At 39.0% G+C, this 24,703-nt stretch overlaps 1 protein-coding gene and 1 pseudogene across 1 annotated transcript in view; both read right to left on the reverse strand.

The window, feature by feature from the left end:
- LOC143385719 (phospholipid-transporting ATPase FetA-like) overlaps positions 1-24,703 on the reverse strand; it is a 73,526-nt gene that overhangs the window by 36,367 nt on the left and 12,456 nt on the right. The window contains exons 6-10 of the mRNA XM_076841284.1: positions 20,110-20,182; positions 19,676-19,746; positions 16,848-16,930; positions 15,861-16,019; positions 6,118-6,206 (exon numbers count right to left, since the gene is read on the reverse strand). Of these exons, the coding sequence (XP_076697399.1) occupies positions 6,118-6,206; positions 15,861-16,019; positions 16,848-16,930; positions 19,676-19,746; positions 20,110-20,182 (475 nt within the window). The remainder of the gene's footprint in view (positions 1-6,117; positions 6,207-15,860; positions 16,020-16,847; positions 16,931-19,675; positions 19,747-20,109; positions 20,183-24,703) is intronic.
- On the reverse strand, positions 1,685-2,985 carry LOC143390858 (mortality factor 4-like protein 1; annotated as a pseudogene).

Consider the following 24,703-nt stretch of genomic DNA (forward strand, 5'->3'; position numbering starts at 1 on the left):
GCTTCCTGAAGGAAAGATCCTTATGAAGGACCTCACAAATGCAGGGCCTTTGCAGCAGTTTTTAGCTGAGAGCCTGAGCAGAGACCCATATCCTCTGAAGACACCTACACAGATCCCTCTCCAAGCCTACTCTAATCTTACTAGTTGTTTTCTAGGCCTGCTGTTTGGCCCCCATCCCGGGGCTTCCTTCCACTACGGCCATGCTTCCTGGCTTCCTTAGCTGCTTCCTTCTTGGTTTATACTTCTGTCTTATCTTCTGTTTAGCTTGAGTAGAGATTGATCCTCAGCACCAGAAAATAAATATAAAAAATAAAAGTATTGTGTCTATCGGATACTTTACCATTGAGTTATATCCCCAAGTCTTTTCCTTTTTTATTTTAATACAGGTCTCACTAAGTTGCTTAGGGCCTCACTAAGTTGCTTACGCTGTCCTCTAACTTGTGATTGTCCTGCCTTAGCCTTCTAAGTTGCTGGGATTACAGGCGTATACCACCACACCTGGCTTGAGTATACATTCTTGAAGTTTGCTGAGAAAGGATATTTGATGAGTAAATTTTTTTTGTCTTTGTCAAAACCTACTTGACCTCTCTTATTCTCCATGCAGCACTCTTCTAAGAAAATAGAATTTGAAAATCATCAGTTTAAATAAGGTGTTCTGTTAGTTCAAGTGAGTCTTTATTAAAGTGATCATGAGTAAAATTGATTATGAGAATATAAAAATATATGGATATTTATTTACACTTCAATTTCACTGATAGTTTCACTGGATTTAGACTTAAAAGTTGCAAATAATTTCCTGGAAGACTTTTGTAAGCATTAATAGGTATCTTCTGCTCTTTGCTGTTGAGGTGGTCAAATGTTATTCTGATTCCTGATCTTTATGTATGACCTTTTTTCCTCCCTGGAAACCTTTAGGATCTCCCTTTTAGTTTCATAATTTCTTTACATGTTAATCTGACATGTTAAACAGTATTTGTCTTATGTTTTAATTTTGTCTCCCCAAGGAAACAGCAAGTATAGCAGAAAGAACATTGATGATGAAGAGTTATGTCTGTTGAATAGATGTGATTACTGAGTAAAATGATACATGTAAAGCAACTGGCACATATTGATATTGAGGCCTTCCCCACAATGGGTTCTAAACTTGAGGGCTACAGCCATTTCTTTCTTTCTTTCTTTTTTTTTTTAAATTTAAAGAAAAAATTTATTGAAGTTTTGAAAAACAATTGCTAAAAGATTTGACTTTTCCAGAAAACTGTAGCTACACAATGCATTGCATCTATCATGTTAAAATGTGCATAAGACACGAATACAAAAACCATGAAAAAAGCCACCATTCTTTAACAATTTGAGCAAAGATATAATGCCTAAGGAACAACGTGAATGACTTGTGAAGGATGGGCTCTTTACTTTAAGCACCATTAAAAAAAAAGGAGCACAAATGGATGAGTGTGTTCAGTTATATACACTGAATTGAACCTTTGGCACTAGGAATCAGAGCATTTTGTCACATAGCATTAACACATATTATAAAAGTGTGTAGTGTCAAAGGAATAGAGCCACCAGCATTCAAAAGCAGCTTTGTCAACTAGGCAAACACTCTACAGCATGTCTCTCTGTTGTCCATCATTGAATACACTAGTAACAACTTTGAAATGAAATTAAAAGAAAGAAAGGAAAAAAGGAGCAGTAACCCCTTTTATTTTCTCTGTTTAAATTCAAACAGAAAACAAACATCAATTTTGTTATACACTAACATCTTCAAAGTACATCATTTGTACAAGAGAAGGACTAAGAACAAAAATGTGTTTACAGAGATCCAAACACAAGTGAATGAAGTACACCTCCTCACACTGCTTTCCGATGGTATTCAGGACGGTTGACTTCATAATCGCTGGCACTAAACAAAGTTGCAGAATTCTTTGCCAGGTACTTGAGGAAATCATGAAGATAATTCAGTAATAAAGCAAGGCTCTTCTTATCCAGAGGTGTATAGGCCAACATTGCTCCAATTCCTACAAATAATCTCAGTAGATGTGGCGTCCCATACACCTGGGACATGGGTGCATCAGGATGATCTACAAAATTTCGGCATACTGTGGTCTCTCAAATTTGTAGAGTAGTTGAGTGCCCAACATTACAATGAAGTATTCTTTTATTCCTGCCACAACTTCATTAACAGCATACTCCTTATTATCTGTGTTTCTTGTAATTTGCATAATCCTTAAGAATAGAATCCACATCAACTTCATTAACAGCATACTCCTTATTATCTGTGTTTCTTGTAATTTGCATAATCCTTAAGAATAGAATCCACATTCTTCTTCGAAGAAAGATAAAAGAGCTGTTTTTGTCTGGTAATTAAGTCCCAGTCATCAACAAGCCTTGGTTTTAGCTCTTCAAGAATCTTTACTTTAACTTCAACTCTGTTCATAAATGTTTCTTCATTTTCAACAGTAGGATCTACCCGGGCCCTTTTCTTCTGAGGAGGCTGAGGTGTCTCACTGGTACTGCCACCATCTCCATTTCTAGGCGTTTTCTGTTTATTCTTTTTGGTTTTCACTTCAACATTTTTCTGTTGCAGACCAGATGTCTTCTTTCCTGGAGCAGCCCCTCTCATCTTCCCCTCTGCATACTGCTCCTGATTGGCTTTTTGGAGTTTTCGCTGTTTCTGCAGATTGGTATCCACGTACTTGAGCACTCTGCTGTCTGAAACCCATTCATCCCAACTAGAGGTCAGGAGCGGGTGGTGTACTGAGGAAGCTCCTTCAGGAACAGGAAAAAGGGCTACAATATCCTCACGTGTCTTCAAAGTTTTTTCAGAGCGCCTGGGCCTCACAGCACTTTAATTCCAACCACTCTAATGTATAAAGTATTTCACTTGTTTGTCCTTTATGGCAACCTTAACACACTTTGTTTCATAAAGGAGAGGCCCATGAAAGCACAGCACTCGCTCACTCTCCCGGAATTTCGGCTTCGGGTCTTGCTTGGGCGCTATTTATAAGTGATTCGCAGCCTCCTCCTTCTCCCACCACCCGCGACTACCGCCCCCTACTTTCTACCCTACTCAGCGTCGCGTCAGACGCGCCGTCAGGTACAGCCAGCTCTACATTCTCGGCTACAACCATTTCTTATACACCTTTATAATTCTCACTACATCCAGCACATGCTGAGCACATAATAGATTCTCAATAAATATGACTCGATAACTTTATGAGTCATAAACCTGTCTTTGCCATATATTTCTGTGGAACTTCATGATATTTTATTCTTTCTCAATTGACATGTCAAAAGGGGAAAATCCTTCTTAACTTGCTTATTGCTTATGAATGTAGTGAGGCTGTAATTAATGGTGTGTAAATATTGTGAAAGTTAAAATCCTTCAAAAGCCCTGTCAGGGGAGACGCGCGGAGGCGAGGATGTGGCGGTGTTCGTGCGCGGCCCGCTGGCGCACCTGGTGCACGGGGTGCAGGAGCAGAACTACTCTGCGCAGGTCACGACGTTCGCAGCCTGCCTGGATCCCTACGAGGCCTGCGGCCTGGCGCCCTCAGCAAGCCAGAGCAGTGCTGTGGGTCCCCACCCTGCCGCCACCATCATGTTGCTGCCCTTTTGGTTGCTGCTGTTGCTGAGGACGGTTGTTGCACCCTGACACCCAGGCCCGTCGAGACCCACCCAGGAACCTTGCAATTGGCATCTCCCAATGACCGCACCCCAGTACCTGTCTAAAACTGTGGACTGCCTATCCTGACGCCCCCACCTTTGGCTCTTACCAAGAAATAGAGGGATATGGCAGACTCAGACCAGGCAGCACTGCCCATCCCAGCCCCGGACCCTCCATGATCAGGACAATACGGTACCCCCAAGGCTGAGGCAATGACATCCACTGCCCTCCCTGGGTTGCTCCAACCTCAAATCCTAGGAAAAGAGCACGCTCAGCCACCCAGTCCCTCCGTGCCTATACTTTGGGAAGGACCAAGGTAGGCACCAGGCACCAGACCCGGACTCCACCAGACCCACGGGTGCCTTTGTTGGCCTCAGACTCCAACACTGGGGTGCCAAAGACTCAGGCATGTCCTGGAACCAGGAGACCCTGCATCTCGCTGAGCCACCTCCACACCCAAGCAAACTGCAGATGGGGCCTGCCGTGTCACTGCATACAGGGGCAGTCCTCTGTAACTAGCAGCTACATGCTCACCCCTCCCCAAAGTCAACTCTAGGCTGGAGGGGTAGGACAGGCCACCAGAGTGGCCCTGGACCCTTTGCCTGGACATCTGGAAGCTGAGTATAGATCTCTGAACTAAGATTTTTCTGCCCTCCTGGGGCCTCCATTCCCCTGGGAGAGACAAAGCAATAAAGGGTTATACAACAATAATCAAAAAAAAAAAAAAATCCTTCTATAGATGTCAAATACTGCTACTGCCTTTCATAAGGTATACAAATAGCTGGAACTTTTTTAGGCAGATGGGACACATCCTGTGTTGGAGCCTAGGCCAAAATACCTAGCTAATTGGCTAATGTTACATGTTCCTAATATTATCAAAAGCATATGTGCCTATATCACCTTTTCTGAATTCTTGACTATGATTGTCTTTCTCATTAAGAAGCTGGGAAGCAGGGAATAGTGGTGCATACCTGTAATCCCAGTGACCGAGGATTACAGTGATCTCAGGAATTTAGCTAGACCTTGCCTCAAAAAATAAAAAAGGGGTAGGGATGTAGCTCAGTGGTACAGCTTCTCTGGGTTCAATCCAGGGTACCTTAAAAAAGAGCCAGAAAATGGAACTTTGTTCAACTACTGAAAGTTATACATTCAGTGGCATTAAAAAAAGGATAGTGGATAATTGCTACAGGTTCCAAAGCTGAATGAACTGTCCTAATTTTCTGAAACCTTTTATACTAAATCTCAAAGGATTTTGAAAAGAACTGTGCTGTTTCTCATAATAAATGTAGAAGAAAAGGCAGTTTATAATTCAGATATTGATGAGAAGTATACAGAAAGAAAAGGTATTTTTAAAATGTTCAGTTTAGCAACAGAATAAAAATGAAAACAGAAAGTCATGAAATTAAGTGTAGGTATCACTGGAACTGCTCAGTAATGCAAAGAAGTTAAGTGAAGAAATCAATTGTTCTCTATCCAGAAAGAACAAAGGCAACCTATATCAGATAGCATGGACATAAATTATTAATAGTCTTTAATTTAAACTTCTGTTACCGAAGCTGATTTTCATATTTTATAGTGCTTTTATAATTTTATTTCTCAACAGAAGAACCCCCTATTTTTCCAACTGAAATCTTATCAAACAGATAAATGTTAAGCTACTCTTTTTGAAATAGAAACTTCAAATGAAGCTAGAAAAAACCCACTTGACCTCTCCTATTCTCCATGCAGCACTCTTCTAAGAAAACAGAATTTGAAAATCATCAGTTTAAATAAGGTGTTCTATTAGTTCAGTGAGTCTTTATTAAAGTGATCATGAGTAAAATTGATTATGAGAAAATAAAAATATTTCTAAAGTAGGGTGTTTTGGTACTACTAATCAAAGTATAATATCTTTTTAAAAAATATTTTATTTTTTATTTGTAATTGGACACAATACCTTTATTTTATTTATTTTATTTTTATGTGGTGCTGTGGATCGAACCCAGGGTCTTGCACAGGCTAGGCAAGTGCTCTACCACTGAGCCACAACCCCAGCCCAAAGTGTAATATCTTATTAAACAAATTTTCACTGTTCTCCACAACAGAAGTATAAACTAGAATCCTTTGTAAATTGGTTCTGTTCTTTTCTACTTCAGACCTTACAATGTAGAGTCCTAAAACTTGAGACTTTCAAACAACTAAATTACAAGTTGGAAATCCAGCTATTCCTGTGGAAGTCTATTTGTAAACAGAGTGAAAGTTGGGAACACTTATAATCCCAGCAATTCATGATGTTGAGGCAGGAGATTGCAAGTTCAATGCCATCTTGGGCAACTTTGTGAAATGCTGCCTCAAAATAAAAAATAAAAAGGTTTGCAGATGTTGCTCAATGGCACATGTGTGAGGCTCTATATTCAATCCTCAGTACCATCACCACCAAAGAAAAAAAAAGCAGAGGAAAAAAGTCTTTAACTTACCCAGATCACAAAGAGATTCATGAGATGGTCTATATGTGTCCGTTTAAAGATGGATTTCCCACTGTTCTGCATTAATTTGGTGTCTGGCCCTAAGTAAAACAGAGAGATATCAGACTTAAGAGTCTTGAAATTGGATTGAAATATAACTCTATGATTACCTATTCTAACCTCTTATGCAATTCCAGGAGGCAAAGCTCTGAAGAAAAGATCACAGATGGTACGAGTAACTCAAAAGGGAACATTTGTTTCTGAGGATAGTCCAGACTACTTCTGTGAAGTGCATTCATGCTGACTCCTCTCTTTTTAGCACCTCAGACAGTTCTGACATATTTTTTGAGATGAGTTAATTCAGAATAGGAATTCTTAAGCTTCTCTCTTATTACCACCTGGTTTGTTTAGATCAGGGAAAGAATTTCCTGATACAAAGATCTCTGCCTTCTTTTTAGTAACCCCACTGCTGGGCCAGGATATACTTAAAGCTTCTAACTGGGAATGAAATAAAGGAAGAGGCAATGGGAGTGATTTTACTTGAAGTATGAGCTGGAGGCTAAGCTTCTGTGGGGTTGAGAGATGAGAACCTGTTTCTTCATGGAAGGACAGATAGTAAGTAGAAGTAAGGAGTGATTAATAGCCATTGAGATTAGAGCTACAAATTATTAATTAGAGATATGGCTTCAGAGAAAGTATAAGAGGATAGAAGACACTAGGTAGCAATTTCTCTAGCCTTTTACCATCTGATCATTTTTTTTTAAAAGAGAGTGAGAGAGAGACAGAGAGGGAGAGAGAGAGAGAATTTTAATATTTATTTATTTTTTTAGTTCTCGGCGGACACAACATCTTTCTTTGTATGTGGTGCTGAGGATCGAACCCCGGCCGCATGCATGCCAGGCGAGCGCGCTACCGCTTGAGCCACATCCCCAGCCCCCATCTGATCATTTTTACACGTGCTCTACAGAGGGAATTTCACCCATGTTTCCCCACAGGAGAACTGTAACTACTGTGGTATGTGGGCAACACTGGGAGTGCACAACATAAAATGTGCCATTCTTTCCTCTGAAGCATTCCTTGAAGGGTTTGAAGTAATGCAAAATTTGGTTCAGAGCCTGGAAGCGACAGAGACCATATCTTCCATAGTCCTTAGAAAGACTGGGCCCACTCACCTGGGTTTCAAAAAGAAGGTGAAGATCATGGTAGAACTTGGCATCATGCAGCAGGAACAGAAACTAAACTCTGTACTGAGTACCTCAGGATGCCCTTGGTAGCATTGGTTCTTTGTGTGGAGCTTCCCAAAGCTGCTCATGACCATGTAACCAACCAAGAATCGGAGGGAAACCTTAACTAAGTTGTGAGAGTAAGCAACCTAATGGCTATTGCTTTGGGTAAGATAAAGAATTTTGGCTGAAAAATTGTCACGATGGCAAAACGTGCGGCTTATGCAGTCAAGGGGGAGAAATAAAAAATGTCCACACACTTCCGCCTTTGTCAATGCTTTATTCTCTCAAATCACTCAATAGAATTTCACTCTATAGGTTCTTAATCAAGGAAATGACAGTCCTTAATGCTAGGCACTGCAATAGACATAATCAATTCACAGCAAATAACTCTATATTAATTCTAACCACTGCAAACACACTTAATCATGACAGGCTCATGACAGACATTCCCTCTGCGTGCTAAGCTCAAGTGTCAGGTCATAAGTCTCAAGCCTTAGGCTCTAAGTCCAGCAGATGCACACTCACTCAGACCATGGTGATCAGATCAGGAACCAAGGCAGGCTTCTCCTGGGGTGGAGCTGAGGCTGGCTGAGGAGGTGGTCATAGGGAAAAGTCCTTTTCTCACCAGAATCAAGAGGCTGCTGTAGAGTTTGAGAGTGGGGAGAGCAATGCAGAAGGGATCAGGCAGATGAGAAGAGTTGGGATGTCAGTCCAGGTCTTCATCAGGCTCTCAGGCTTGTGTGTATCAGTGTTGGCTGGCTGAATGTCTATTCATCTGCTCCATCATTATACTAAATTTTGGGGCTTCTGACCACCCTTTCAATCCCTATCAGCTGCTATCATTCATCCTCAGGTTAAAGCATCTGGTCTGGTGGTCTCCACCCTGATTTTCTTGCCTTTCTCCCTTATCAGGGTGAGGACAACATGCCAGAGACTTCACTCTGAGTTTGTCAGGGTGGGGAGAAGTGACTTGTTTGTGTCTGAGGGCCATACTGGAGGGCTCCATGAGGCATGGCTGGTCAGCCTGCAGGTTTCAATCTGGAGTTTTAAAATGGAGTTGCTTAGGCTCGGGCCTAAGGCCATCCTTACAGTCCACCCCCTTGATTCACAGTGTTCACGCTCAGAGGGTGCCCTAAGTGTACGCTGCAAATCAATACAGAAGCATCGCTTATTCCACCCGCCAAAGGCCGGACTCCACATATGTCCAAAAGTCACTTCTCATTATGGATTGTTGTATCATTCCATAACCACCAATAGTGACCATGGTCCAATTACATCTGGTTAAGATCAAAGTGGTAGCAATGTACCCAGGGATTATAATTACAATATAATCATAATCAAGAGGTTCAATAGGGTTGAGACATTTGTAAATCTGTCTTGCATATAAGTCTATCTTGCATATAAGTCCCAATGAACCATTTCTTTTATATTTTCCAGTTGATCCAAATAGTCACTACAAGGTTATCAAATGATCCTGTACAAATTGAAACCAGATATTGGCTAAAATAAAAGAATGTGGGTCGTCACACTGGCTTTACAAACATAGGTTATTACAATACCAGTTTCCATCTGCTTGTGTTCCAGACAGGTGTTGACACAGACAAGAGCATCCAATGGTGTTCTTTTAAGCAGGAAGTTCCAAGTAATCTGCAACATATTCATATGCTCTTAAGTTTTTCTTCTCTGGTTTTAATTTCTGTATTCCGCTTAGCATGTATCCTGAAGTTTTTAAGGCTATCATGAATATGAGTATAAGCAGTGCTTAGTGGCCACTTTCTTTTAAGTAATGGAATTTGGCAATTTGGAATGTGCCAGCACAAGGTGTCAAACTTGAGGAGCCTATAGAATGAACTTGTTACCAGTATTGATAGTGCTCTCTGACATATTTTATGTTGGTTTGGTAGCTGCAAATGTCATTCCAGTACCTGTATATGTGTCCACTAATGTGGCAACATACTTATTATGGAAATCCTTAAGGGGTTCTATGAAGTCAATTTGTTTTCTGTAGATAAAATCTTTATATTCTAGATCTGGTTGGGGAATTTAATGTAGATTAAATCTCAGTTTCATTTTGGGGCATGTAGTACATCTTCATACAGAAGTGTTTAACATTTTTATTCTAATTTGTTTTATATATATAATATATATGTATCAGCAGAATGCATTATAATTCATGTTATAAATATAGAGCACAATTTTTAATCTTTCTGCTTGTATACAAAGTATATTCACACCATTCGTGTCTTCTTCATACTTAGGGTAGTGATGTCCATCTCATTCCAGCAGTTTTGATAGCAATCCATTTTACATCTAAGTTCCATTTTTGGAACCAGTCATATAATGCATGTACTTCTATATAACCTAATTGTTCATGTAACTTTATAATATCATGTTCAGCAATGTCTATTATTGTATTTTAAGGTTTGATATTTTTCCATGTTCCCTTAAATTTAAGTTTAAAAGGATCTTTGGTAGGTTTTAGTTCCCAATTCCTTTCTAGCTTGATTGTAGCTGTTTTTGATAATTTATCTACTGTGTTGTTAAATTACTGGTGTCTGTATCCCTGTTCGTATGTGCATCTACATGTGTAACTTTTATGTTAATTTTTGTACTGGCTTCATATAGTTCTTTCCATATATCTCTTGACCACAACGGTTTTCCACTGATATAGAAGTCTGAAGAAGCAACACACCATGAATCTGTATAACATATATATTTCCTTACATTTTTTTAACAAGGCCTCTCTAATGACTAATGCAACTGCTATTAGTTCTGCATGTTGTGCTGACATGCGCTCCCCTTGCTCTGTCAAGATTTTGCCTGTCTTACGGTTATATGCTACTGCTTCCACTTAATAACTCCTTTCATTACTGTACTTTATCCATCTATAAACCATGCATTTTGTATATTTTCATTGTATTCAGGTCTCCATGTGCCTATATTTTTCAATGTGGATTGTATTGGAAAAACAGGTACTAGTGCAAATGGTGGCTTTGCTACTTCTTCTGGATTTATTAAATATGCCTACTTTGGGATCCTCCTCTTATAAAAATTATTAGGTACCATTGCCACATCAGGACTTTCTTTTCCCATATAATATTTTGTGTCTCTTTGGGGGTGCATCTACACCAGTCTTTAAGTGAAATTGGAATTCTTAATATAATGTGATCATTGGTCATAGTTTTAGTTTCAGTGCCTCAAAGGCAACCCATGCTATTTTTTCAAATAATGAATACTTATTGGATGCATATGGGAATGTTTTACAAAAGAATCCTATTGGTTGGGACTTAGTTTTGTTATTATAGAGTCCCCATATACCATAGTCTGGTGTGAAAATGATGTCCACAATAATAAGTTCCTTGGATGCTATGCAGTTTTCTAGATTCTGTTATATACTGTTTCAATACATCTAAAGCTTTTTGGTGATGTGATTCCCAGATAAAGTCTTATGATTTCCTTGTTATTGCATATATTGGTTGTAAAATGAGATTTAAGAATAGTATATGGTCGCACCTATATCCTAATATTCCTATCAATTATTGTGCTTCTTTCTTATTGGTTGGAGGTTGTAGTCCCAATATTCTATCTATAATTTGATCTGGGACTTGCCTTCCTTCTGCTGTGATCAAAACCCCTAAAAATTTTACTGTTTGATCTGGTCCCTGTACTTTCTCTCTGTTGACTTTCCATCCTTTTGCTATCAAGTATTATTTCCTCTGACATTTCATGCAAATCTTGCTATCATATCCTGCTATTAGTATATCATCTACATATGTATATACTGAGACATCCTTAATTTTAAGATCCTTAAGGGATTCTGATAGTGCAATATGAACTGTTAGTGGGCTATTTTTATAGCCTTGTGGTAATCTTTTGAATATTTTGTGATACTGCACAGAATTCCAGGTAAATGTGGTAATCTCCCTGGATTCTTTTGCTATAGGAATGGCAAAGAACATATCTGAGAAGTCTATAGTTATAAAAAATTTAAAATTGTTGGAGTGTATATGTTGTAATATTGTGGTAATGCCTGGCAGGTCTCCTGGCATCTGTGGTGTCAGTGCATTGACTGCTCTATAATCTACTGTAAATCTCCATTTACCATTAGGTTTTAAAACAGACCAAATTGGGCTATTTTAGTCAAATGAGATAGTTCTTTCTATGATGTCTTCCCTCAACAATTCTTCAATTTTATTGGTTATTTCAGTGTGTCCTCCTTTTTTGGGTATTGTTTTGTAAAGCTATATTTAATTTTAGGGAGTACTATGGGGTCCATCAGTAATGAAGCTAGATGTGCCTGAGACTTAGTCATAATATTTTAAAACTTTTTGTAAGTTATCCATGATGGGAAAATTCTGGGTATAAGATCCATCCCTAGAAACTTAAAAGGTATTTCATCTAAAAGTATCTTGGTTTTAAAGACTTCTCTGTCCCATAAAGGGATAGTTACATTTTCCATTTTGTATTAATGTCTATATTCTCTACTCCTATTAAATGATACCCCCCAAATAGTTACTTGGCTTCCTATATATCTATTAGGAATTTATGTGTTTCTATTTTTCCTGTGAATATTAAGGGTAAATCTCTATATATTCTATTATCCCCAGGCTGTTCTAATATAAAAAATACTGTCTTGACTCTTGAGTTTCCCTGTTGTTGAATGTCATGTTCCTGTTGTAAATTGGTGTATTTGTATGTTTGAAACTGCTGTTGTGTTTGGGGAAGTTGTTGTTTTGTGTCCTTTGTCTGTTTTTTGATGTGGGTCATCTGTTCGAAGGGAATCTGTCTCCTGACTGGGATTTCTGTCCTTGTCCTCTAAATGGTGTACTGCTCCTGGGCCTCCTGGGTATGGAACTCCTCCCTTTGTCTGGGAGGCTCTGTATTTACCCAAGGCTGCCTTTGCTTTCTGTTGTAAGAAATCTAATTTTGTTTTGTAAGGACTGAGCTGGAAAACTGAACTGGTGGGGTGAGGGCTGAGCTGGAAAACTGAACTGGTATGGTGAGGGCTGAGTTGGGAAAGAAAAAGATCTGACACCATCCAGCTGATTGGCTTCTTTAAAAGAAGTAACTACATCTTGTAATATATGCATGCCTTCGAGTGCTGATGTTAAAGTTAGTCTGAGATGAGGTGGACCACCTCATCTGAGGTAACAGCTCTGCCTGTGATGGTGTGTTACATGTGTGTATATTATATATCATAAAGTATATTCTTAATTTCCTAGTTAATTTAATAGCCTGTTGGTGTGTAGTCCATTGTATCTGTGATTCAAAACTGCCTACATCCATCACAGGAAATGCCCTCACCCATGCTAATGCTACCCATTCCAGGATAGTGTGTTCCTGCAATCTTTTCTTACTAGTGTCAGCCACTAAAGCCTCATATATAGATTCATTTTCTACTATAGAGGTTATTATATGCGTTTTACCTCCATTAACTCTAATTGCGTGGGCTCCATGTTCCAAAAGTCTTAGTAGAGATTCTACATCTTGCTCCCCATCTGGGCAAATTCATTCCTTAACTGATGCAGCTCTATTCCACTAAAAGTTCTCACTTCAACTTCCTCTTCATTATCACTATCTTTTGACCCCTTTTTCCTTGTTGTTCTGGTCATTTTTTGAGTAGTTACCGGTAAAACTTCCCGATTATCTGGGTGAGTTTTCTGTCTATCCAGGGCCTTTCTTACTAAGGTTTCACCTTTTGTCCTGTCTTCATCTGTCATTAACAGTTTTAACTAGCAATCCCGGGTTTTCTTTTGAAGTGGCTCTAGTAGCAATGATTGGCTGAACTACCTCTGGGTGGGATGGAGGATATCAATTCCTTTAGTTACCTTGTTAAATCCTGGCAGTTTCCCTTGCACTGTTCTTTCTAGTTCTCTACAGGGACTAGCAGAACTAAGTTCCTGGTTACTTTCTTTCTTGTTATTGAATTTCCTCATTTTGCCAATATGCTGTAGACTAATTTAATATACTTTTCTCTACAAAACCACACAAAAAATGTATCTGTCTCTAAATGCTGTAGTGCTTTTGCAATTTGATTTTCTAGGTGTCTGTGTAAGCACTTCTCTATCCAGTTCCTGTGTTATTGAACGTATCTGTCTAGGAAGCAGATTGTGTAATTTGCTATATGATGGTGTATCTGTGTGGTGTTATTACCAATTTGATATATGTCTTTGCAGAAGGTGTAATGTTCTGTTAGGTTTATTGCTATGATTACCAATGTAAGTATTATAACAAGTTTCACTGTGTTTAGAAAAAGCTTCTGAATTTTATATGTGGTTGTCACACAGGCAGGACAAGACATTTCTCCCAGACATTTTGTTTCCTTGACTGCTGACTAAGCCAACTGTCGCTATGGCAAAAGGTGCGGCTTATGCAGACAAGGGGGAGAAATAAAAAATGTCCACACACTTCCGCCTTTGTCAATGCTTTATTCTCTCAAATCACTCAATAGAATTTCACTCTATAGGTTCTTAATCAAGGAAATGACAATCCTTAATGCTAGGCACTGCAATAGACATAATCAATTCACAGCAAATAACTCTATATTAATTCTAACCACTGCAAACACACTTAATCATGACAGGCTCATGACAGACATTCCCTCTGCGTGCTAAGCTCAAGTGTCAGGTCATAAGTCTCAAGCCTTAGGCTCTAAGTCCAGCAGATGCACACTCACTCAGACCATGGTGATCAGATCAGGAACCAAGGCAGGCTTCTCCTGGGGTGGAGCTGAGGCTGGCTGAGGAGGTGGTCATAGGGAAAAGTCCTTTTCTCACCAGAATCAAGAGGCTGCTGTAGAGTTTGAGAGTGGGGAGAGCAATGCAGAAGGGATCAGGCAGATGAGAAGAGTTGGGATGTCAGTCCAGGTCTTCATCAGGCTCTCAGGCTTGTGTGTATCAGTGTTGGCTGGCTGAATGTCTATTCATCTGCTCCATCATTATACTAAATTTTGGGGCTTCTGACCACCCTTTCAATCCCTATCAGCTGCTATCATTCATCCTCAGGTTAAAGCATCTGGTCTGGTGGTCTCCACCCTGATTTTCTTGCCTTTCTCCCTTATCAGGGTGAGGACAACATGCCAGAGACTTCACTCTGAGTTTGTCAGGGTGGGGAGAAGTGACTTGTTTGTGTCTGAGGGCCATACTGGAGGGCTCCATGAGGCATGGCTGGTCAGCCTGCAGGTTTCAATCTGGAGTTTTAAAATGGAGTTGCTTAGGCTCGGGCCTAAGGCCATCCTCACAAAAATGAATATTTTGTTAGTGAAAACTGTACTTTTAGTACAGTAAGGAAAATAAGTCTATTTTACATCTTTTGAGTTTGGGAACTAGCTTCTAAGCTACCATTTCAGGTAAAAAACCAAGGAAAGACATTCCACCAGGGCCTCCCTAGACTCTAAGCTAAAAATATTTTTTTGTGGGAGGCCACCCCTCAGCTATTATAGATAGCATCTTCACTCAGCCTTGATCCAAGAAGGTTTTGATCTGGCATTGCCCTGAGGCTCCTCCCACTCTGCCCAATACAGGTGATCACTGCCTTCCCTTGGCTAGGAAGTCTGCTTTCTCATAGCTTTCTCCAGAATTTCTCTGCCTGATTTGGTGAAGAATATTCTATGGAAAAGCCTTTGGTGTATCCCCCATATAAAAATAAACCAGACGTAGGGCTGGGGTTGTGGCTCAGCAGTAGAGTGCTCACCTAGCATGTGCGAGGCCCTGGGTTTGATCCTCAGCACCACATAAAAACAAATAAAGGTATTGTGTCCAACTACAACTAAAAAAATAAATAAATTTTAAATAAATAAATAAACCAACTAACCGTGGGCTCATGCTCTCTCTCTTGCTTATAAGGTCAAAGAGCTGCCTTGCCCCACTTTAAAAAAATTACTTCCATGTTGTGTGGTCTTTTCACTGCCAGCCTTTCCACTGCCCAGGAGGGACATGGGGGGTAGTTTTAAAAAGAAACTAACTAACACAGTTGTCAATTATCACTGAGGACATATCACAGAGGCTTCCTTTACTTTCCTGAACCATAATATAATCCAAGAACATCTCTTGCTCTAAGTATTATGCACTGTGATTCTAACTGTGGTAACTTCTGATATGAACTTTTCATATTATAATTTTATTTTTCCATAATGAGCACTATCTCTATTATCTCCTCATGAGAGTAGTCCAAATGAATCTCTCCCCTTTCATATGCAAGTTCTCTTCCTTTCTCTATATGTATACCCTTCACTGTATCCACATTTGGTTGAAAAGACTCATGAATGCTCTGTGATCTTGAACACAAAGCCTTTCTCTAACAAAGGTGGAGCTGATATGTTGGAAGCTCACTGCCTGGAAAACATAAGTCACTTTGTTTTCTAAGAAATAAAAAAATTTTACATACACATATCTACCACTCTGTAGCTACCTATTTCTAAACCATAGAGTACTGATATATAGCTGATGTCATATCCATATCCTAAAAACTAACTATCCACAACAGATTCCAACAGGCTGAGAGTCTGCTTATGGTTTCAGGGAAACGTACCAGTATAAATGACCAGGCCAAAACACCAATCTGTATTCCTGATGATGCAGCCACGGAGCAGCAGCTTGTCATGGTCCAGGGGGTAGCTTTTCCTCTTATAGGTCAGGATTCCTGTGAATTTATCTAACTTGTTATTGGGAGGGTCACACTTCACTTCTCCTGCAGAAAAACAAAGGAGTGAAAGTTCTGGCTCTGTAATATTTAGGTTTTCCTAACAGGATGGAAGGAGACACAACAGAAAAGTAGAAAGAAAACTCATGACATTTTTTTCCTATTCTGTCTTAGCTGCTCCCTATTTCTTACCAGCTCCCTTCAGAAAAGCAAATAAAGGTTTCTGGACATCAAAGAAAAATAATTACGTATGTGACATGGATCATCCAGAGAGGAAAACTCACATAACTTATTATCATCAGTACTGCCAGATCAGTTGATCTCTAAATGTGAAGAAACGAAAAAAAAAAAAAAAATACTTAAAGAAAACCTAGTATTTTTTTTCAAAATGGAAATAATTTAACATCTTCCTGATTAGTACATATATCTTTTGTAAGTATTTATGCTATACTTAAAATGATAAGGTAAAATCTATCCATTGTTTAGAGAAAAGTGCTATTAACCTTTCGAAGAATATCTTTTCAAGTTTTTTTCCCTATACATCAAACATTCATGTTTCCACAAATAGGTTTATGTTACATATACTATGCAGTCTTTCATAACATGCATTTTTTTCTCCTACTAATCTGGCATAACTATTTTTCTATGTCAATAAATATCAACTTGTGGGCTGGGGATGTGGTTTAGTGGTAGAGTACTTGCTGAGCATGCGTAAGACCCTGGGTTCAATTCCCAGCAATGCAAAATAAACAAACATCAACTTGCATATTGTCTGTAATGAATTGAGTAGAATTCCCTGTATGGATGTGTTATATTTTATTTAGCCAGTCCTCTCCTGATGAAAGTTTGGGTGGGTAAACATATTTCTTAACTTACCATCAAAGACAGAAAGCAGCTCCAGATTATCTTCCAGGTCACCGGTACTGGTGATGGCCTGCTTCACTTTTAAGTTGGTTTCACTAAAGTAAAGGACACAGGATCACTAGACTATAGGATATAAACACAGAAGCAGCACAGGACCATTTTTCCTACTTCTTCAAAGGGTTCTGAAAAATAGATGTTGCCAACAGAGTTTGGGCTAAGGGTTTGAGCTGTAGGAGTCCCTTGCACTGTTCCCTACTCTTGTGGGCAGTATTGAGTGAGACAACTTTGCAAGGAAGCAGAGTGTTAGCCCACTCATTCCCCTCTCCCCGCAGCAACATGTCATCACTACTTAAACCAACCCAGGAGATCTAGCTGGCCAGATGATCTAGACAAGTGGAAGAGACATCACCAAGCAACTTGGAGGTGGCACCTGCTCCCTTCAAGAAAAAAGAGTGGATTTTGGTAGGAGCCTGCACAAACCTCTGAGGAAACATACTCCTGACCTCATAAGTATGCATAGGGCCCCAAAAAGAAGTCCCAATTAACCATTTGCTGACACAGGAATATACAAAGACAGAAGCAAAAATAGAAGCCACGTTTCAAAAAGTTTGTGGAGGGACAATGAGATAGTCACAAGAAAAAGAAAAAGCTGATAAACACAAATCTCTATAAGACAAGCTCTCTACAGATGGCCCCTATCCTCCTAGACTTTAACTCTTGTACATTAGTGAATTTCTACTGCAAAGACTCACAGAACATGGCATTTTACTGGTAAATAATTACTTCCACATTCATTTTTTTTCCCCCCTGGAAATTTTGGAACTCTCTTCTGAAAATTTATAGTTCTATCTAGGGTATAAAAGGAGCTCAACAAGATAAGCACACACACACAAAAAAAATCCAATCAATAAATGGGCCAAGGACCTGAACAGACACTTCTCAGAAGAGGATAAACAATCAATCAACAAATATACGAAAAAATGCTCATCATCTCTAGCAGTCAGAGAAATGCAAATTAAAACTACGCTAAGATACCATCTCACTCCAGTAAGAATGGCAGCCATTATGAAGACAAACAACAAGTGTTGGCAAAGATGCGGGGCGGGGTGTGGGGGGGTAAGGTACGCTCATACACTGCTGGTGGGACTGAAAATTAGTGCAGCCAATTTGGAAAGCAATATGGAGATTCCTTGGAAAGCTGGGAATGGAACCTTCATTTGACCTAGCTATTCCTCTTCTCAAACTATACCCAAAGTACCTAAAAACAGCATACTACAGGGACACAGCCACATCAATGTTTATAGCAGCCCAATTCACAATAGCTACACTGTGGAGTCAACCTAGATGTCCTTCAGTGGGGGAATGGATAAAAAAATGTGGCATTTATACACAATGGAATATTACTCAGCAATAAAAAAGAATAAGATCATGGCATTTTCAGGGAAATGGATGGCATTAGAGAAGATTGTGCTAAGTGAAGTTAGCCAATCCCCAAAAACCAAATGCTGAATGTCTTCTCTGATATAAGGGGGGGTGACTCAAAATGGGGTTGGGAGGGAGAGCAAGGGAGGAAGATTACCTCTAGATAGGGAATAGAGGTGGGAGGGAAAGGAAGGGAGAAGGGGAATAGCATGGATGGTGAAAGGAGACCCTCATCATTATACAAAATACATGTATGAAGATGTGAATTTGGGTCAACATACCTTATATACAATCAGAGATATGATAAATTGTGGCATAAAGGTGTATTAGAATTGTAATGCAAAAAATAATAATTAGAGAGCTCATGTATAATGGCATAATTTGGAGTGGACATACTTTATATACAGAGTTACGAAAAATGGTGTTGTGAATGGATAATTATGATTTTAATGCATTCCACTATTATCATGTATGTAAGAAATAAAAAAAGAAATAAACAAATAAAATTTTAAAATATTTAAAAAAGAGAGAATTTATAGTTCTATTAACCTCTTTCCTGCTACTTAGCATTATGAAATACAGCTGTCCCTCAATATCTTCAGGGGATTGATTCCAGGATTCCCCAAAGATACCCAAATCCTCAAGTCCCTTATATAAAATGGTAGAATATTTGCATATAACCTTGCACACACTCCATACTTAAAATAATCTCTAGATTGCTTATGATTCTTTCTTTTTTCTTTTTTGGCACTGATGATTGAACCCACAAGCACTTAACCATTGAACTACATCCCCAGTCCTTTCTATTATTTTTATTTTGAGATGGGTCTTACTAAATTGCTTAGGGCCTTGCTAAGTTGCTGTGGCTAACCTGGAACTTGCAATCTTCCTGCCTCAGTCTCCTCAATTGCTAGGATTACAGGAGTGTGCCACTATGTCTGGCTAGATTGCTTATAATTCTTAATATAATGTAAATGCTATGGAAATACTTGTTAATTATTTAGCAAAAGAAGACAAGGAAAAAAGTCTGTACATGTTTAGTACAGATGCAAATTTTTTTCAAATATTTTCCATCTCTGAGTGGTCAAAGCCACTGATACAGATCCTGTGGATATGGAAGGCTGACTACTGTCAGAATGTTTCCAGTTTAGAAATGGAGAACATGGAGTTTATTTGCCCAGATACTGTACCCTGTGGGGGCTCAATCATTGCTGCCAAGAGCTTGGCCTTCATTTTAAGGATCCCAAGGATCTGGTTTCCTGTCTTTTCTCATTTGGATATTTCCAGGCTCTCTGGCTGATATACTACCACTTCCACCTTATAATAAGGTCATTTACCTGCAGCATGCTCTCTCTCAGTGAGACGCCACTCAGAGCTGGCTAAATTGTCTTAATGGAATATCAGGGAGGAACACTTACCCATCCAAGTCTGCTGTTTCTATGTATGTCAGACTGTATGGCTCACTGCTGGAGAGTAATAGTAGATCTGCCTGTGATTAGAAAAGTCAGAGAAGCTAAGGAAAGCAGGAAGGCAGGCTTTTAACATTACGGTGTGACAAAAGCAGTCCCTCAGGAACAGGCATCCCTAAGAATTTTATAGACACTTGGTTTACTTTCTATGTCTGGGACCCATCACTGCTACCACACACCTCTCTCAAAGCTACTCATACTTTGTCTGTAGCTATGGGGAAGGATGGACAGGAATAAGTTTCTTACTCTAGGAGTTGTTGATCTCTGATGCAAAGTGAGGCAGACGAGGGTCACCAAGAGCAATGGCAGCAAAAGGGATGTAAGGGTCCCAGGATCCCGCTCAAGCCAAAAAAGAAAAAGCCACAGCCAGAATAGGTACTCACAGGGACAGCCTGGTCATTTTTTAGTTTTATTATATCTCCCACTTGGACATTCATCCATTTGTCCTCCTTCACCCTGCAAGATAATGATCTTTAAATGTCTGCTCTGTAAATTCTTCAAAGCTCTGTTTTAACAATCAAGAAACAAAACATAAAATAAGGCTGAGATGAAAAAAGACAGGACCAAACTGGTTTGTGGTGCATCCTCCCTGCTATCAAGAATGGGACCCATTTCTCTTGACTTCAGGTTATAAACATTTCTTAGAACCCCGTACACAGACATAGGGTCTATATATTATGCATGTATATGTAGACATACATGCATATGATTATTTTATTTTTTAAAGTAGTTTTTAGTTGTCAATGAACCTTTATTTTTATTTATATACAGTGCTGAGAATCTAACCCAGGCCCTCACACATGCTAAGCAAGGGCTCTACAACTTGAGCTACAACCCCAGCCCCACATGATTATTTTCTAAGTGAAACAGAATAGTAAAGAATTTAGAAGGAAAAATTAAAGTCTCCCTTATCCACAGACCTTAGTTAGACTCTCTAAAGGTAGCCACTGTAATTTTTCTGTGTGTGTTTCTTTCTAGAAAATCTCAACTCAACCGGGCACAGTGGCACTTGCTTGTAATCCCAGTGGCTCAGGAGGCTGAGGCAGGAGGATTGCAAGTTCAAAACCAGGTTTATCAAGAGCGAGGTGCTAAGCAACTCAGTGAGACCCTGTCTCCAAATAAAATACAAAATAGGGCTGGGGATGTGGCTCCGTGGTTGAGTGTCCCTGAGTTCAATCCTCAGTACCAAAAAACCCCCCAAATCCCTCAAGTCACAAAATTCCATACAATATATACATCTAAAAGTTATGCATTAAAGACATAGCTTTCTGCACTTTGCATTTTTCATTTAGTAATATATCTTGGAAAGTATTTATAGAAGTATTTATTTTGAATAGCTAAAATATATTCTATCATATGACTATACAAATTTTATCTTTTTAAGTATTTATTTCTTAGTTTTAAGTGGACACAATATCTTTATTTTATTTTTATGTGGTGCTGAGGATCAACCCAGTGCCCCATGCATGCTAAACCACTGAGCCACAATCCCAGCCCTATACAAATTTTCTTTATGTTAAAATCAAATTACCTTTGACTCTCAAATCCCCATTTTCCTGGCAGGTTCTACAATAATACTTCTTTTACTCCCTCATTTTTTGTGCTTCAATTTCCCCAACTGCATAGAATTTGTAAGTCCTGCCTTTCTGACAAAGGATAAGGAGAAGATATATATATATATATGTGTGTGTGTGTGTGTGTGTGTGTGTGTATATCCACAACATTTGGAAACATTAACTACCCCCTTAAATAATTCTATTATACTAAGCACCCAAAGATTTGAGAAACAGAGGCCACATCTAGAAATCATTCCACAGTTCATCTCTGTAGGCAGTCTTGTCACCTGTAGGCCATGACACACATCAGCACTTTGCCAGACACACAAAGTCATAATTCCAATAGGTATACTTTTCTAAGAAAATCTTCTCTTTGAGAAGGGCCAAATTTCTTTTATGTAATAAAATCCTTTAGTATAAATTTCACCTTCATTTAGAGAATTTTCTGATAGCACTGAAGTGTAGTAGCTATAAGTCTTGGAGAAAGACAGCTGGGACTTGCTTTATTTAGTCTTGATTTGACATTTACTTTTGTGGGTTCTCTAGCATTCTATCTGCCATGGTTTTCACCAATGAAACACAAGCAGAAAGCAGGGATATAACTTTCTACTTTTCCTGGAAATTTAAAAATATGTTTACAGATAATAAAAGTGTGTGTTTATAAAATAAATTATTTTTTTGTGAGACTGGGGATTGAACCCAGGGATACTCTATCACTGAGCCACATCCCAGCCCTTTTAAGAATTGTGTACTTTGAAACAGGGTCTTAAATTTATGATCTTCCTGCCTCGGCCTCCCACTTCACTGGGATTACAGGTTTGTGCCAATGCACCTGGATAAAGGCTTCTATTTTATTACATAAGGAGCTGTCAAACTAGAACCAATTTGTTCTTGGACATTATAATAACCATACATCTTAGATCTGGGAGAGTGGATAAATTCTTTACTGATTTAAAATATTCAATCCTATTATGCCATAAGTACATTTTTATTTCGAGGTTTTGCATTTTAACTTATAGTTTAGGAAGAATGGCCAGAGAGCTAGAGAAGGCGATACTCTGACTTCAGGGGAGACATTCACTTACACTCCCTGTTTTACATGAATGATACCTGTGGAGTTCTGAAACACACTGATACTTTCCAACAAATACTTAAAGTCAACATTCTCAAAAGCAAGGCTTTTTGTTTTTTTTGTTTTTGTTTTCCCTTTAGGGGTGTGGCTGGCAGTGGTACCTTCCCTGTCCCCTGTCCCATGCCTCAAGCCTCTCAGGCCCAGTCCTTCTGCTCACTCTCAAAGCAAGGCTTTTCTTGCCATAAAGTAAGGATCCAGAAAAAAAAAGAGAATTAAATCTAGACCTGGGAGAGTGTACTGAAGCTGTTTTGGTCTGGGGTGAGGAAGGGGATTTCTAGTTTTAACGATCTAGTAACCTAAGTTTTAATTTATCCTACAACATGGACAAGTGGTGAACTCTTATGATCTTAAGAGGTAATCAGTTGGAACTAGAAACCCCTCATAGGGCTGGGACTGTAGCTCAGTGGCAGAGTGCTTGCCTCACACGTGTGAGGCACTGGGTTTGAGCCTCAGCATCACATAAAAATAAACAAATAAATGAAAGCATGCTATCCATCTACAACTACAAAAAAAAAAAAAAGAAAAAAGAAAAAGAATCCTCATGAAGTCAGAACCCTTAAGGACAGCAGCATTAGTGAAACGGTGGCCTAAAAAGTAAACTGACCACAGGCAAGACAGTCTACCTACCTTAATATGGAAGGTTGGGGTCAGTGAATAGAGGACTCTCCCCTGAGAATCTGAATCCTCATGTGACATGGGGTTCATTCACCCTTATACTTTTTCCAAATTAGGTCCTGGCAGATGAAACCACTGAATCATCTGACAGAAGCAAACATAAAACCCTTCTAGAATGATAACTCAGTTTACTTTTGTCAACAAAATTATTGATAACTGAAAAATGACAAAAATCTCAATTTGCTAAACAGATAAGCTTTTGCAGTAGCAGCAATGCTCAGACTCATATTCTAGAAAAAAGAAAGCTGCTTTCTGGAAGATGGACAGCTTCAACAATGAGCCTCACCTCTGTGTATAAAATTCATCAGATTCTCATTGGATGCAGAGACTAATCAGGGCCTTGCTAATTAACTTCTGCCCTAAAATAACTCCATGACAAATTTACCTCCAATAATCTTATAAAATCCAAGGGCTCAAGCTACAGTGTTCATTTGACTAAATTCATTTGGTCAGCAACTCCCTTGGCTAGTTACTAGTATACTTCAGTTTTTCCCTTTCTTTCTTTTTTATATCTATTTTTCTTCTTAATTACAACATGTCCTTTCTGGTGTCTTTTTTTTTTTTTTTTTTTGTACCAGGATTGAACTCAGGGGCACTCAACCACTGACCACATCCCCAGCCCTATTTTGTATTTTATTTAGAGTCAGGGTCTCACTGAGTTACTTCATGCCTTGCTTTTGCTGAGGCTGGCTTTGAACTTGCAATCCTCCTGCCTTAGCCTCATGAGCCACTGGGATTACAGGCAAGTGCCACCATGCCTGGCCCTTTTTGGTGTCTTATGGGAGATTTCAACAGTTCTAAATACTCAAGGAAACAATCTAGTGTAAGTAAGAATCAGCAGACAAAATAAACAATAGGATGAGATGCCTAGAACACCAGATGACAGAATTACATGATAAAAATTACAGATACAAGTGAGCTGTAAGGCCACCATGAGAAATCCTGAATCTCAACCTCGACTTCCTTCAGGTTTGTACTTTATTGCAGTTGTGCTTCTGCTCATGCTGGCCTTTCTTCTTTTCACACAATCCCTTTTATTGAATTCTTCCCATTCTTCAAGGTCTGGTACAGATATCACCTTCTCCAGAAAGTCTTCTTTGATTTCTTTTGCCAGCTATGATTATTATAATAATTTGTTATACCTCTTATGATATCTTCATATTTTTCCTTACATAGGTACATGTTTGTCTCCTTTCAGTCTTGCCAACACTTTAGGTGCCTAAGACCAAATACCAGAGCAATGGTGTTGACACAAATACTTCTTTAGACTGTTAATAAGAAAGATAACCTGACCAAAGGCTCAAATCCAGTAATGTTATAAACTCAAATGTCTTCTTTCTAACCATGACACTGATAATAATCACTTGTATATTTAATATCATGTTATAAACATATAAATTGATTTAATATAAATTATTTTTCCTTCATCTTCACAGGCATCTTCTAAGTGAAAAATATTATTTCCACTTTAAAGAGAAGAAAAATTAGTCCCAGAGACATTTGAAGTAAGGTGGCAAGTTCAGGGCATACTCAATGACATCTAGAAACAAATTCCTTTTGTGCCAATCTGAGATTCTTTTCATTGTCCTGAACTACCTTTCCCAAGGACCCAGG

The sequence above is a fragment of the Callospermophilus lateralis genome, chromosome 2 (genome assembly GCF_048772815.1).
Source record: "Callospermophilus lateralis isolate mCalLat2 chromosome 2, mCalLat2.hap1, whole genome shotgun sequence".
In the NCBI taxonomy this organism is placed as follows: domain Eukaryota; kingdom Metazoa; phylum Chordata; class Mammalia; order Rodentia; family Sciuridae; genus Callospermophilus; species Callospermophilus lateralis.